The 13,628-nt window shown below is 52.2% G+C and overlaps 3 protein-coding genes across 5 annotated transcripts in view; 2 read left to right on the forward strand and 1 right to left on the reverse strand.

The window, feature by feature from the left end:
* The window catches only part of Mettl23 (methyltransferase like 23), a 6,995-nt gene extending 6,720 nt beyond the window's left edge, over positions 1-275 (reverse strand). The window contains exon 1 of one of the 2 annotated variants that reach the window (XM_013037840.1): positions 73-275. The gene's annotated coding sequence lies outside the window, so the exon portion shown is untranslated. Of the gene's footprint in view, positions 1-49 lie in introns of both variants that reach the window. The other variant, XM_013037839.1, reaches the window with a different exon arrangement.
* A 168-nt stretch (positions 276-443) lies between these two features.
* Jmjd6 (jumonji domain containing 6) lies at positions 444-6,603 on the forward strand. 2 transcript variants are annotated; one of them, XM_013008801.1, is made up of 6 exons: positions 444-889; positions 1,240-1,628; positions 2,634-2,920; positions 3,933-4,068; positions 5,469-5,607; positions 6,262-6,603. In XM_013008801.1, exons 1-6 carry the CDS (start codon positions 761-763, stop codon positions 6,391-6,393), a joined length of 1,212 nt encoding a protein of 403 aa, XP_012864255.1. In that variant the 5' UTR covers positions 444-760; the 3' UTR covers positions 6,394-6,603. The 2 variants fall into 2 exon arrangements, with proteins under 2 accessions (XP_012864255.1, XP_012864256.1); XM_013008802.1 differs by lacking the exon at positions 6,262-6,603 and adding an exon at positions 4,503-4,596 and having other exon boundaries at positions 547-889; positions 5,469-5,584.
* Positions 6,604-13,427: 6,824 nt separating this feature from the next.
* Mxra7 (matrix-remodelling associated 7) overlaps positions 13,428-13,628 on the forward strand; it is a 22,499-nt gene continuing 22,298 nt past the window's right edge. Inside the window, exon 1 of the mRNA XM_013036388.1 lies at positions 13,428-13,478. Coding sequence (XP_012891842.1) covers positions 13,428-13,478 — 51 coding nt within the window. The remainder of the gene's footprint in view (positions 13,479-13,628) is intronic.

Below are 13,628 nucleotides of genomic sequence, written 5' to 3' on the forward strand. Positions count from 1 at the left end.
GTCGCGTCTCCGCGGCCCGGGCGCCACGCGGCCTCCCGCGGGCCGCTACCACGGGGCAAGACGGGCTTCTCTCCGTTCCTTAACTCTGCGGGTGACGACCAGGCAAAGAAGAGCGGGATCCAGAGACACACAATACAAGATCGCGCCAGAGACCCGACCGGAAGCGGATGCTGAGGAGGCGACAAGCAGCCGGAAGCGGTGCGCACGCCTCAGCGGGGAGACGCAGGGCAGCAGCGCCACCAGACTGAAGCGACCTTCCCATCATGGCGCCTTACCGGAAGCGGGCAGAAGGCAGGGGACGTGAGACCGGAAGTGGCGAGCACTCCGCAGCCGGGAGAGGCGGGCGGCGGTGCTACCAGGCTGAGGCGCCTAGCCGGAAGCGGACCGTAGGGAGGCGACGTGCTGCCGGAAGTGGCGTGCACGCCGCCGCAGGGAGAGGCCGGGCGGTGTCGCTAACCAGGAGGGCGCGACCTTCCCATCATGGCGCCCTCCCAGCGCGCGTGAGGGCGGGCTCTGCAGACGACGAAGCCAATGGCGGACCGCGAGAGGCGACGGGGCGGGGAGGACGACTGTCTCTCGCCCAACCCGGAGCTCGGGAGGTGTCTGGAGAGTGAATTTTCTGGAAGGCGGCTTTAAAGGCGCCGGGCCGGATCGCAGGGCGTCTGGGTGTCGCCGCCGCCCCGGGGCCACGGAGGGCGCGCTAGCGGCGGGGAGCGAGCCGCGCCGAGACCGCGGGGGAGGCCGCCGGCGACTCGGCAGGATGAACCACAAGAGCAAGAAGCGCATCCGCGAGGCCAAGCGCAGCGCCCGGCCCGAGCTCAAGGACTCGCTGGACTGGACGCGGCACAACTACTACGAGAGCTTCCCGCTGAGCCCGGCGGCCGTGGCGGTGAGGGGGCCGGGGCCGCCCGCGGGGCCGGGGCGCGGGGGGGGGGGCTCGGCGAGTTTGGGGCCCGCCTCCTCCCGCTTTGCGGCCCCTGACCCACGGGGGGCGGCGGGAGACCCGGCTGTCAGAGCCCCTAAGTGGGACTCGCGAACCTCACGCCTCCCCCGACGGACGGCTGTGGGTGCGACGTGCTCGGGCGCACGTGGGGCTCCCTCCTCCGCCCCCCCTGCAGAAGCCAGGCTGGGGTTCGTCGCCGAGACGTGTCAGTGTTCATTACTCCTGGGTGGGGACGCCCGCCACGGGACTTCTTCCTCGTTTTTTTTAACGGCCGCAATCTTTTCTCATTGTCCTAGGATAACGTGGAAAGGGCCGACGCCTTACAGTTGTCGGTGGGAGAATTTGTGGAGCGCTACGAAAAACCTTACAAGCCCGTGGTTCTGCTGAATGCCCAAGAGGGCTGGTCTGCGCAAGAGAAATGGACTCTGGAGCGCCTGAAAAGGAAATACCGGAACCAGAAGTTCAAGTGCGGTGAGGATAACGATGGCTACTCCGTGAAGATGAAGATGAAGTACTACATTGAGTACATGGAGAGCACGCGGGATGACAGCCCCCTTTACATCTTTGACAGCAGCTATGGTGAACATCCCAAAAGAAGGAAACTTTTGGAAGACTACAAGGTGCCCAAGTTTTTCACCGATGACCTTTTCCAATATGCAGGGGAGAAGCGCAGGCCCCCTTACAGGTAAAGTTCCACAGCTCAGCCGTTAGGTTACCAGGTTTATCAAAAATAGCATCTCTGCACACCTCAGTTCTATCTGCTGATACTCTTTAAAACAACAGTTGTCCCCGGCTGCCCATGGTCACATTCGTCCTTATCATTGGAGTAGGGTCTATCTGTACATTAGGATTCCTGAGCTCCTCAGGTAATTTAAACATGCAGTCAAACTGAAAACTTAACAAACAAGGCATTGATGGCTCACACTTGTAATTCTAGTTACTCAGGAGGCTGAGATAAAAAAATCCAGGTTTGAAGCCAACCTAGGCAGTCTAGCAAAAAGCCAAAAGTGGAAGTGTGGCACAAGTGGTAGAGTGCCAGCCTTAAGCAGAAGCTAAGAAAGAGCATTAGGTCCTGAGTTCAGCCCCATTATCAGCACCAAGAAAGAGAAAAAGAATGTGACCCATTGATCTACAAGGGAGATTTTTTTTTTTTTGGTCGGTCGTGGGGCTTGAACTCTGGGCCTGGGCGCTGTCCCTCAGCTCTTCAGCTCAAGGCGAGCGCTCTACCACTTGAGCTACAGCACCACTTCCGGTTTTCTGGTGGTTTATTGGAGATAGGAGTCTCATGGTCTCTCCTGCCCAGGCTGGCTTTGAACCGCGATCCTCAGATCTCAACCTCCTGAGTGGCTAGGATTACAGGCGTGAGCCACCAGGGCCCGGCTGTTACAAGTTTGTTTTTTTTTTTTGGGGTCTGGTCATGGGGCCTGAACTCTGGGCCTGGGCGCTGTCCCTCAGCTCTTCAGCTCAAGGCTAGCACTCTACCACTTGAGCCACAACGCCACTTCTGGCTTTTTTCTTTTTTGTTTATGTGGTGCTGAGGAATCGAACCCAGGGCCTCAGGCATGCAAGGCAAACGCTCTACCACTGAGCCAACTTCCCAGACCCTACAAGGGAGATTTTTGCAATTTAAGGTTAACACTTCCATATATATGTTGTCAAATTGTCTTCTTGAGTGTTTTCCATTTTCTAGGTGGTTTGTGATGGGGCCACCACGTTCTGGAACCGGGATTCACATTGACCCTCTGGGAACCAGCGCCTGGAATGCCTTGGTTCAGGGCCACAAGCGCTGGTGCCTGTTTCCTACAAGCACTCCTCGAGAACTCATCAAGGTGACTCGAGAAGAAGGAGGGAACCAACAAGATGAAGCAATTACCTGGTTTAATGTTATTTATCCCCGGACTCAGCTTCCAACCTGGCCACCTGAATTCAAACCCCTGGAAATCTTACAAAAACCAGGAGAGACTGTCTTTGTGCCAGGTACACATGAACTGGAAGGAAGTCAGTATCCTAACTGAGCCCCACCCTCACCCCAAGTACTTTCTTTTTTTCTTTTTTTTGAGTCCGGTCGTGGGGCCTGAACTCTGGGCCTGGGTGCTGTCCCTCAGCTCTTCAGCTCAAGGCTAGCGCTCTACCACTTGAGCCACAGCGCCACTTCCGGCTTTTTTTAAAAAATTTTTTCTGCTTATGTGGTGCTGAGGAATTGAACCCAGAGCCTCATGCATGCAAGGCAAGCGCTCTACCACTAAGCCACCTTCCCAGCCCCCAAGTACTTTCTTTGATTGTAGTAATTTGTTTTGTCATTTTGGAGTGGAACTATTTAGAGTGCACATGTGTGCAAAATGTTTGCACTTGCACCACAACCTTCTGCAGGGCCCGTGTGAGCACTGGCTCATGGTGGGGGTAGTAGGTAACTGCATCTCAAGTGTAGAGGGAGCTTTTCTCTACACTGCATGTGTCTGTTCCTGATAGTTGACTGGCATCCTTTCCTACTGTAGTAGTTTGTACCTAGTTCTGTAAGTTGGGTTTGTGATTATATGTAGTGTGGTACTGGCCCAGTAGAGTGGGAATCCCATGCTAACTGATTGTACTCACTTTGGTAGATGGAGCTTATGGCAGCGTGGGATTTACAGTAGGTGTCCTAGAAGTTGCAGACCTTTTTTTTTTTTTTTTTTTTTGTCCAGTTTTGGTCACAGCATTCGATTACCAAGGGGTCAACAGGTTGTTTCTGTAAAGAGCCAGAAGTTAAAATAAACATTTTAGGTCTTGTGAGCCAAATAGTCTGTCACAGTTGCTCAGCTGTGCCTTTTAACAGGAGAGCAGCCCTAGAAAGGGTGGCTCTGCCCTTTTGCAGTCTCTGAATAAGGTGTAATGTAAGCATTGGATAAGCCGAATTGTGTGATTTTGAGCTCCCCGATGTGTGGAGTGGACATCATACAGTGAGGGCATCCCAGCCCAGCACCCACTGAACTGTGCATTTGTTGGATTTCAGGGGGCTGGTGGCATGTTGTCCTCAATCTCGACACTACCATTGCCATCACCCAGAATTTTGCCAGCAGTACCAACTTCCCTGTTGTGTGGCACAAGACGGTAAGAGGGAGACCAAAGTTATCAAGGAAGTGGTATAGGTGAGAGACATTTTATTTCTTTCTTCTGCTGTGTTCTGATCCCTACCCCAGAGATAAAATAAGTCTACCACTGCAATACTAAGTGCCGATTGAGTTTAGAGAGGCCTGGGGAAAGTGAACGGGGCTTGGGGCTTCTGTCTCAACCTGTGGATAACCCAGATGGCCCTAGGAAGAGCCTGCTGTCGGGGGTTGGTAGCCTTAGACGGCAGGGTAAGGCTCTGCCTGTTTGACCCAAGGCCACTCAGAAGGCTCCTGACTGGGTGGTTTCTGTTTAGTTTTCTTTTTCTTTTGTTTTTCAGAGCTAATACTTGCAAAAGAAGCTCTTTTGTGTAGGCTTGGTTTGATATTTCTTTTTCTTACCCCATTTGCACTTGTTACCTTCAGTTCTTGTGAGGTGACTCCCCTGGAGACTTAGCGCCTCCTTTTATCCACAGACCAGATACAGCACGGGCAGCGGCAGTGCAAGCCACCCCCAGCCACCCCGTGCCACTGTGTCCCAACCCTGACCTGGAGGGACCAGCTCTCGGGGTAAGAGAGGGATCCTGGCTCTATCAGTATTCCGCCTCCCTGCTGAGAGCGCCAGCAAGGGTGGTGGCTTCTGTTCCCCCGGATTCTGGGCACTTGAAGCCCACTCACTGTGCCCCTAAGCCACTGTGTCCTGTGGTAAGGTCGCTCCACAGCAGATCCTTGGCCGCTGTCTGCAGTGGAGGCCAGGCAGGGCTGCTGCTCTGGTTAGTTCAGCTCCTCTGGGCATGGTCTTTTTGTGCGACCTCATGTTTCTGCTCTTACAAGTAGAATCTACCCAAGTCCTGCTCCTGCATCAGTGCTGCATTGCAGAAAGACTTTTGTTTTATTCTGTTTTGTTTTGTTTTTTAAAACTCAGCCTGCTGGGCACTGTTGGCTTATATCTATAATTGTAGCTATTCAGGAAGTTGAGAAATAAGAGTCAAGGTATGAAGCCAGCCCAGGCAGGAAAGTCTATAAGACTCTTGTCTCCATCAAAAAGCCAGAAGTGGAGGTGTGGCTGAAGTGGTAGAGCGCTAGCCTTGAGCAAAAAATTCAGGGACAGCGCCCAGGCCCTGAGTTCAAGACTGAGTATTGCCACACACACACAAAAAAAAAAAAGGCCAGAAAATGTTTAGGAACAAAACTGGGTATAGGAACAGCTTTCCTAAGAGGAAAAAAAATGAAGACTAACTCAAGGGAAAGTTGCCTTCGGCACAGGCAATGGGCTGGGAGGGATTGTTCCCAGCATGGGGTTTAGTGTGGGCCAAGTCTACCTCTGGATGAGCTAGGAGCTGGTTCTTTCTTAGTGGATGCAGGCCTCCAAATTGACTCTTCCGAGTGCAGCGGCACTGCCCATCCTTGCAGTGAAAACAACTCCATCTCTTATCCTGCAGGATCTTGAAACAGGAGCACCCTGAGCTGGCAGTCCTGGCTGATGCAGTTGACCTCCAAGAATCTACAGGGATTGCCTCTGACAGCTCCAGTGACTCCTCCAGCTCCTCCAGCTCTAGCTCATCTGACTCAGACTCAGAGGTGAGGCCCAGCCTGCCTGTTCTAGACCTTAGACATGAGCTTTCCATCCCAGACCTTCCTCCAAGGGCTACCGGCACCACCATCACTGTCCAGGGGGACTTCTGTCCCTTTTGCAGCTTTTAGCATTGGTGAATTGTTCAGTGCTGCAGTTATTGACATGTATTAGTCATTGGGAAGGTTGTGACCTAAATGGCCTGAGATCATATAGCTAGCAGAGGACAGTGATAGGCCAAGACTCACAGCAGTCTGGCCTCAGCCTGTGCCTTGGACACAGCACAGTTCCCATGGCTTGCTTTATTAGCCACCATCAGTGCTGGTGGGAGGGTCGTGCAGCCTTAGCAGATGTGGTCATTGGCTCTTACACGTCAGTCTGCTCTTCTGTGGCGAGGCTGACTTTGGACACATCAACTCTGCTCTGTGGTGGTGGTACCGAGCCCATATTGCACTTACAGAATGCCAGATGGGAGGTGGCAGTGGGGTCTGTGAGAGAGCAGTGGGGGGCACTGACGTCTCGGGGAGCCCAGTGCCCCAGGTGGGGTGAGTGGGGTCCCCGGCAGAAGCCCTGCTCTGGGAGGAAGGATGGTGCTGTCCCCAGAGCAGGCGCAGCGTGGGGAAGTGGGCTGCATCCGTTCTTGTTTTTTCCCTCGTGTCCAGGGTGAGACTGGGTCTGAAGGCGACGGGATGATGCACCGTAGGAAGAAGAGGAGGACATGCAGTGTGGTGGGCAACGGGGACACCACCTCGCAGGACGACTGTGTGAGCAAAGAGCGCAGCTCCTCCAGGTGACCACGCCCAGCTGCTGGTGGAGAGGACACTCAGAGGGGCAGGACCTGGGGAGGGCAGCCTGGCACACAGAGGAGGACTGCCACGAGCCGGAGGAGGAGGAGGATCTTGGAGTAGGAAGCCCCACAGCATCTGCTGCCACGGTTTGTTCTCTGTCATAAAGCAAGATCATGTGGGTGGTGCCATTGAGACCCTTTACCTATTTAATAAAAGCAAATCCATTTTACATCTTGGTCAGTTTTCCTTTGGGAGTATGGAGCCTCCCTGGTGCTCCTAGAGTGGGAAGGGGAATATCAGAACAGCCTCTGGCACCTGAGGATCCTGAACAAGGCCTCTTACCCTTCTCTCATCTGACCTGGTTACTTTGGGTGCTCATCCAAACTGGACAGCAGCAAAAAGCTTCTCTGTGTGTGTGCGCGTGCGTGCACACTGGTACTAGGGCTTGAACTCGGGGCTTAGCTTTTTAACTGGAGGGTGGTTGGTGCTCTACCACAGATAGAGTCACATGGACTTTCCTGTCTTGGCTAGCTTCAAACTGCAATCCTCAGATCTCAGTCTCCTGAATAGCAAAGATTACAGGCATTAGGCATAGGAGCTCTTCCTTGTTAGTCTGGTTTTTTTTTCTTCTGAAACTTTTTTTTTTTAATACGATCTCACTTTGTAGTCCAGACTGGGCCTAAACTCCTGCTTCAGCCTCCCAGTAGTAGAATTACAGGTATGCATTACCATGATTGGCTCGTAAGGCTCTTTATCGGAATCACATCTTTGTCTTTTTGGTCTGTCATGGGAGCTTGAACTCTGGGCCTGGGCGCTGTCCCTCAGCTCTTCAGCTCAAGGTGAGCACTCTACCACTTGGTAGAGTGGTTTATTGGAGTCTCATGGACTTTCCTGCCCAGGCTAGCTTTGATCCCTAATCTAATCTCAGCCTCAGGCACTGAGGCTTGAGCCTCAGGCATTGCATAATCATATCTTAATCATGTCTTTAAAATAGTCTTTTATGAAACAAGCTAGATTGTATCTAAGTACGTTAAAAGAGTCTTGGCCATTCCCTGCCCCTGATGTGACAGCAGTCCCACAGTGAAATATCGCACAAAGAAGTTTTTCCTCAGTGTGCTGATAGAGATATTAAGAAATGAGGTTGTAGGATGGGCCTGGTGGCTTATACATATAGTTCTAGCTACTGGGGAAGCAAGATCAGGAGGATCATGGTTTACATCCAGCCTGGGCAAAAGTTAGTAAGATCTCATCTCAACAAAGTCAGCCAGTCATAGTGGCATACACCTGTCATCCCATCTATGAGGGAGGCTTGGCTTAGGAGAACCACGGTCTAGGCTGGTCCTAGACAAAAGAACAAAATCCTAAGGCAAAAATTGCTGGAGGCATGGCTCAAGGCCCTGAATTCATACCTCGCCCCTTTCCCTTCCCCCCCCAGAAAAAGTGAAGTTGGGGCTAGGAATGTGGCTCAAGTGGTAGAGTGTTTGCCTAGCATACATGAAGCACTGGGTTTGATTTCTCAGTACCACATACATAGAAAAGGCTGGAAGTGGTGCTGTGGTTCAAGTGGTAGAGTGCTAGCCTTGAGCAAAAGAAGCTCAGGGACAGTGCCCAGGCCCTGAGTTCAAGCCCCAGGACTAGCAAAAAAAAAAAAAAAGTGAAGTTGTGAGAATACAATAAAATGCTGGAGTTTGGCGATACTGTTGGTATGGCTTTTATCTCTGAGCAGCTGAGCGGCTTCTTATATGTATCATGAAAGTCCAGGCCCATGTTCCTTTCTCTCACCTTTTCTGAATTTAGTCTGGCTGGAACTCCATAGGGAAAGTCAGATGTCTTGAGTAAGGGAGCTTGTATCTAGGATAGGCCTTTCTCAGCCTTAGCTTTCTTTCCTCAGCCCTGCTTAAGTGTCTCCTCTTGTTTTTTAATTTGTTTGATTCCTGGTTGGCTTGGAGAAATCCTGACCATCTTTTCCAAGTGGCATTAGGGACTGCTTTCAGTGATGCTGTCCAGCTTTGGGTCTGTGCCATCTACATGCTGATTCCAGGTAGTTGTGCTTTCCTTGGCTGGATTAGGGACACTTGTGGAGGCCGAGCTAGTCCTACCGCTTCATTCTGATTCTGATTCTAGATTCTGAAGCTCAGCTAGCTCAGTGAAACACCGAGGGTCATGTGATTTGGGCTAAGATTTGGTGCTGGCTGATCATGAGCCTGGAGGGTCTCTGAGTCATTCCCACTGTGGTGGTAAGGATCAGCTGACCATATCCAAGTCAAGACCAGGGTAGTGAGTGGCTCTGATCTGTGCATGAACAGTCTTATAAGGAGTACTCTTGCCCTCCTGGATAGCACCGGTGGCCCAAAGCTGCACTGGAGGAGGTAGTGACCCAGCTGTGTGCCCAGCACCTCGCCTTGCTCAGAACTGTCAAGTTCTCATCCCATCTTTCTCCAGAGTGGCTCTGAAACCTCAAGGCTGTTTGTTTGTTTTGCGGAGGGTGGGGGGGCGGGGGAGGGGGACAGCAGATAAGACATTGTGGTCTTTGTGTACCAAATGGGATAGGTATGGCAAGTGATAGCCTAGCAAGCACAGGCCATGAGTTCAAACCCCAGTACTGTGGGAGGAAAGCCAAGTGGGGTGGTGAGGAAGGTGTTCAGTACATTTTTCTCATTGCCTCAGCTTGAGTTGGGTGAAGTTCTAGGAGACAGGTTCCATTCTGTCCCACAGGGACCTGGTAACTAGTGTCCCCAAGTATTTGACCTTCAGTCAGGCAGGCGGGTGACCACAGAGAATTCAGAGATAGTGTCTTTGGTCTGCAGGATTTGTGGATCGGTGTTGGTTTGTTTTTCCCAGTACCAGGGCTTGAATTCAGGGCCTGGGAAGTGTCTCTTAGATTTCTCACTCAAGGCTAGTCCTCTACCACTTCTGGCTAGTACAGTGCCACTTTTTTTGGGAGGGTGGGGGGAGGTTGTTCATTGGAGATGAGTCTCTCAGACTTTCTTGCTGACCTCAAATTACAATCCTCAGATCTCAGCCTCCAGAGTATTTAGGTTTATAAGCATGAGCCACCAGGACTCACTTCTGTTTTTGGTCCCGTCGTGGGGCCTGAACTCTGGGCCTGGGCGCTGTCCCTCAGCTCTTGAGCTCAAGGCGAGCACTCTACCACTTGAACCACAGCGCCATTTCTGGCTTTTTCTGCTTATGTAGTGCTGAGGAATCAAATCCAGCGCCTTATGCATGCGAGGCAAGCACTCTACCACTGAGCCACCTTCCCAGCCCCAGGACTCACTTCTAAACAGCCTGGGATGACCAACAGGTTTCCTCTCTTGCCCTCTGAATTCACCTGCTTGCCTTAAGCTGTCATTAAATTCAAATTGATGAGGGAGACTCAAGGCCACACTTGAAGGTGTCAGGTGTGTTGGGTGGGCACAGTGCTGCTTCTCCATCCCAACTTGGGAATGTCCAGCAGGCTCCAGGTCTTTTCTGGGTGTTCAGTTTCTGGCAGATGGGTCATTGTGTCCTGGTGCACTGGCCCTTACTCTAGGAAGCTGGTCCTTGGTGGTGGTAGTTCTAGCTTCTGCCCCATGAAACTCCAGTTGTGCGGCTGGCTGGTGGAGACCCTCTCCCTTTCACAGAGGCGGTGCTGTCCTGGCTCCCCACTCCTTGCCTCCGAGAAACAACAGGGCCTGCTGTCCCCCGTGGGCCAGAAAGTGCATAGGTGTGGTTAGGGAAGACTCTGGACTGTGTTTCTCCTCTTCCTGCTTTTTAAATGACTTGCCATCTGAAAGCATTTCTCCCCTAGTATAGCTGCTGGCCTGGCTCGCTGCCCCTCACCAACTGTCCGTTTTCAAGCTTAACCAGAAACAAGCTGGGCACAGCTTTCCACCCCTGCTGGGAGATGGACGCAGGAGGGTCACTTGAGTTTAGGAGTTCATAGCCAGGACCACATAGTGAGCTTAAAACAGGTTTGGGGTTTTTTTTAAGAAGCTTTTTGCCAGCAGGGGGTGTGATGCCATGACCTGGGTGGCAGAGCAGGAATCAGAAGCTGAAAGATCAGCATCCCACCTCTTCAGATCCCAGGGGTGCCTCCTGGCGTCTGGCTCACCCCATCAGCCTCGGTCATCTGTCCTGCAGTGTCTGTCATTCAGATTCCCTGCTGCCAGTGGCTTTTGCCTCTTGAGGGCCCTACTGTTCCTGTGGGCAACCACTCCATTATGGAAGTAGAATGGAGACAAGGTGGGGCTCCATGTGTGATGAAGGGATGGAGTGGTGACCAGGTGATCAGGACGTGGTAGAAGTGGAACTGAGGACACGGCTCCCACTGGGGAGTTAATCTGTCTTTCCTCACACCTGGCTTGAGCTCCTTCTAGTGGTGGCAGTCACAGGAGAGGGAAGGAGGCAGCCTTAGACTATTTCTTAGGGCAGCTGGTTCTATCAAACCAGAGAGCTGGGTCCTGGGTCCCATCAGATTGTGGGAAGAAGAGGGGCCCAAGACCTTCAGGACATACCCTGATCGCTCACGCAGAAGCCCAAGACAGTAGCATAATTGCAGGCACCTGTGCAACTTGCAAGCCTGAGATACTGGGGCACCCTGCAGGGAGAGCCACTGTGCAGTGTATTATCCACGTCTTACCTCATCTTGGAACCGCCTCCTTAGTAATTGCAGCTCAGCAGTGTACTAGAGCCAGTGCTGGGGTTGGGGCAGGGACAAGCCCAGGCCCCTGATCTGGTAGAGCTTGGTGAACAGTAAGTGTACCATTGTCCCAAGCTCAGTGGGTCAGGTTTGAGACTTGGTGTGTGCACTTCCACAGCCAGAAAACCAAGTACGGTCCCCAACCACATGCATGTGTTAGCTCTTCAGGAAGGAATCAAGGAGTGTTGTCATGTTTTGTAGGATAAGAATGTGGCATCAGCCTGGCACCAGTGGCTCACGCCTGTCATCCTAGCTACTCAGGAAGCTGAGATCTGAGGATCACGGTTCAAAGCCAGCCCAGGCAGGAAAGTCCATGAGACTCTTACCTCCAATAAACCACTCAGAAAACTGGGAGTGGCACTGTGGCTCAAGTAGTAGAGCGCTTGCCTTGAGCTGAAGAGTTGAGTGACAGCTCCCAGACTCAAAGTTCAAGCCCCACAACCAACAACAACAAAAAAGAATGCGACAGTACGTGGTTGGTGCTGGTGTTTGGAGCTTGAACTTGAGAGGATGGGATGGAGTAGGATGCTGCAGTGTGTTGTAAGAGGTGTCTAGGAAGTAGGTGTTCGAGGACACAGCCATAGGTTCTTTAGATGTAGCATTCCCACAGAGAAGTTGGTTTGATGTATGTACTGGTACTGTCATGGGTTCAAGTGTAGGCTGGCTGCTTCTGCTTGCCTGCCCTGCTTGGGTTTTGATAAAATGGTAGTTTTTAGTAAGCCTAGGTGAAAGTGGCTAGGCCCACTTTCAGTATGTCTCATTATTCGCTCAAAGAATGTCCAGTCCCATGCCCCTCTTCCCAGCCTAGTCGCCGTCTCCCTGGTGACGGTACTGGTCACTACAGAAGAACTGGACTGCCCCAGAGCACCCAGGCCTCCAGTAGTTGTCATACCACTGAGCAGTCTTGGGGTTCTGTTCCCTCCCACCTCTGAGGAGTCTGCCATTGGGCTGGTATTTTTAACTTTTATGTGGATAAAACTTGTTCATTTTGAATAAAGCAACTGGATTTGGCCATGTATTGCATTGTTTCATTCTTGTTTTCTTTTCCTATTCATTTGAAAGTCAAGAAAATGTTTGTCTGCAAAACAAGGTCTCTTAAAAGTATACTTTAATAAAACATGGAGACAAGGACTAAAATAGTGTGCAAACTCTAGCCAGCGTTCCCTAGAAGCCAAAAGCCAGCAGCCTACAGACAGTACCATCCTGCTCTGTATAATGGGTACCTTCTTTGTCATTCACCACTAGAAGGAAATATATAGGCGGGACACTGGTGGCTCACACCTGTAATCCTAGCTACTCAGGATGCTCGGATCTGAGGCCTACGCAGGAAAGTGCGAGAGACTCTTATCTCCATTAAACTACCAAAAAGCCAGAAGTAGAACTGTGGCTTAAGTGGTAGAGAACTAGCCTTGAGCAAAAGAAGCCCAGGGAACAGCACCCAGGCCCTGAGTTCAAACCCCAGGACTGGTGCGCGCATGCACACACACAGACAGACACACACAGAAAGTGTTCTTACAAGTCTCCAAAAGGCCCTGGGCCGAAAAAGTTTCCCCACCCTGCAAGAGTAGCGTACTTGCCTAGCATGTCATGGGTCCTATCCTCAGCAATGCAAAAGAAAAAGAAGTACTGTAGTATCACATTTACATCCTATGACAGTTTTAAGTGCATGCTAAGTAAACTGAACTTTTTTGTTTTGTTTTTTTAATTAACGAATTTACTTCTTGTATTGGAAGTCTCACTATGCTGCCCAGGCTGGCCTCGAATTCCTGGGCTCAAGAAATCCCCAGTAGCCGGACTAGCAGCACCATTCCTGGCGGGAGCCCTCCTCCTGGTGGCTGACAAACTTCCAGCCCAGTGTTTATTTCCAGTAACTGAAGGGAGCCTGAGGAGTTGTAAGGAGATAGCTGTTAGGTTGCAGCAAGTTTATCTGTGACCCACTATTCAGCAGCAGCCTTCTCCGAAAGCTGCCTACCGGCCACCCTGCACACATTCCAGGAGGGGAAGTCGTGTGTTCACCCCAGGGGACCTGGGACTGATTTCCAGAAAGGGGTGGGGGCAAGGGGGGGCAGCCCTGGGACAAGGCCGGTGTTGGGGGCTACTGGGTCCATCCAGGAAGGGTTGCTCACCAGCCTAGGTCAGGGGTGTTGGTCCTTCAGGAAAAGGCTTTGAGGGGAGGCTAAGGGCTGAGCAGCAGTTACACTGCCCACAGTAACCTGGCTTCCGTAAGGTTTTCCTGTCTCTGGAGGCGAGTCAGTGCTACAGTGTCCCGGAGTCTTCCTAGGCCGGACACCCAGCCTTCCCCGGCCGGCACCCATATTTCCAAAAGGCTTTGAGACGAACTAACTACAGGGCTGGACGGATGCTGAAGACGAGTCCGTCCGTGACATCCTCCCACCGCCCAGGGCGTCAGGTCAGCCCACGCGAGGTTGCCTTCCGGTGCTTTCCCCAGGTTCCGGGTCTCAATGGCTAGCCTCTGAGTCCCTCCCTGGGGCGGGCCGAGCGGCAGGCTCCGCCTGTGGGCGTGGTTAGGAGGCGGGGCCTGCGGCAGGCCCCGCCCAGG

Source organism: Dipodomys ordii, unplaced genomic scaffold, assembly GCF_000151885.1.
Source record: "Dipodomys ordii isolate 6190 unplaced genomic scaffold, Dord_2.0 Scaffold7, whole genome shotgun sequence".
NCBI lineage: Eukaryota > Metazoa > Chordata > Mammalia > Rodentia > Heteromyidae > Dipodomys > Dipodomys ordii.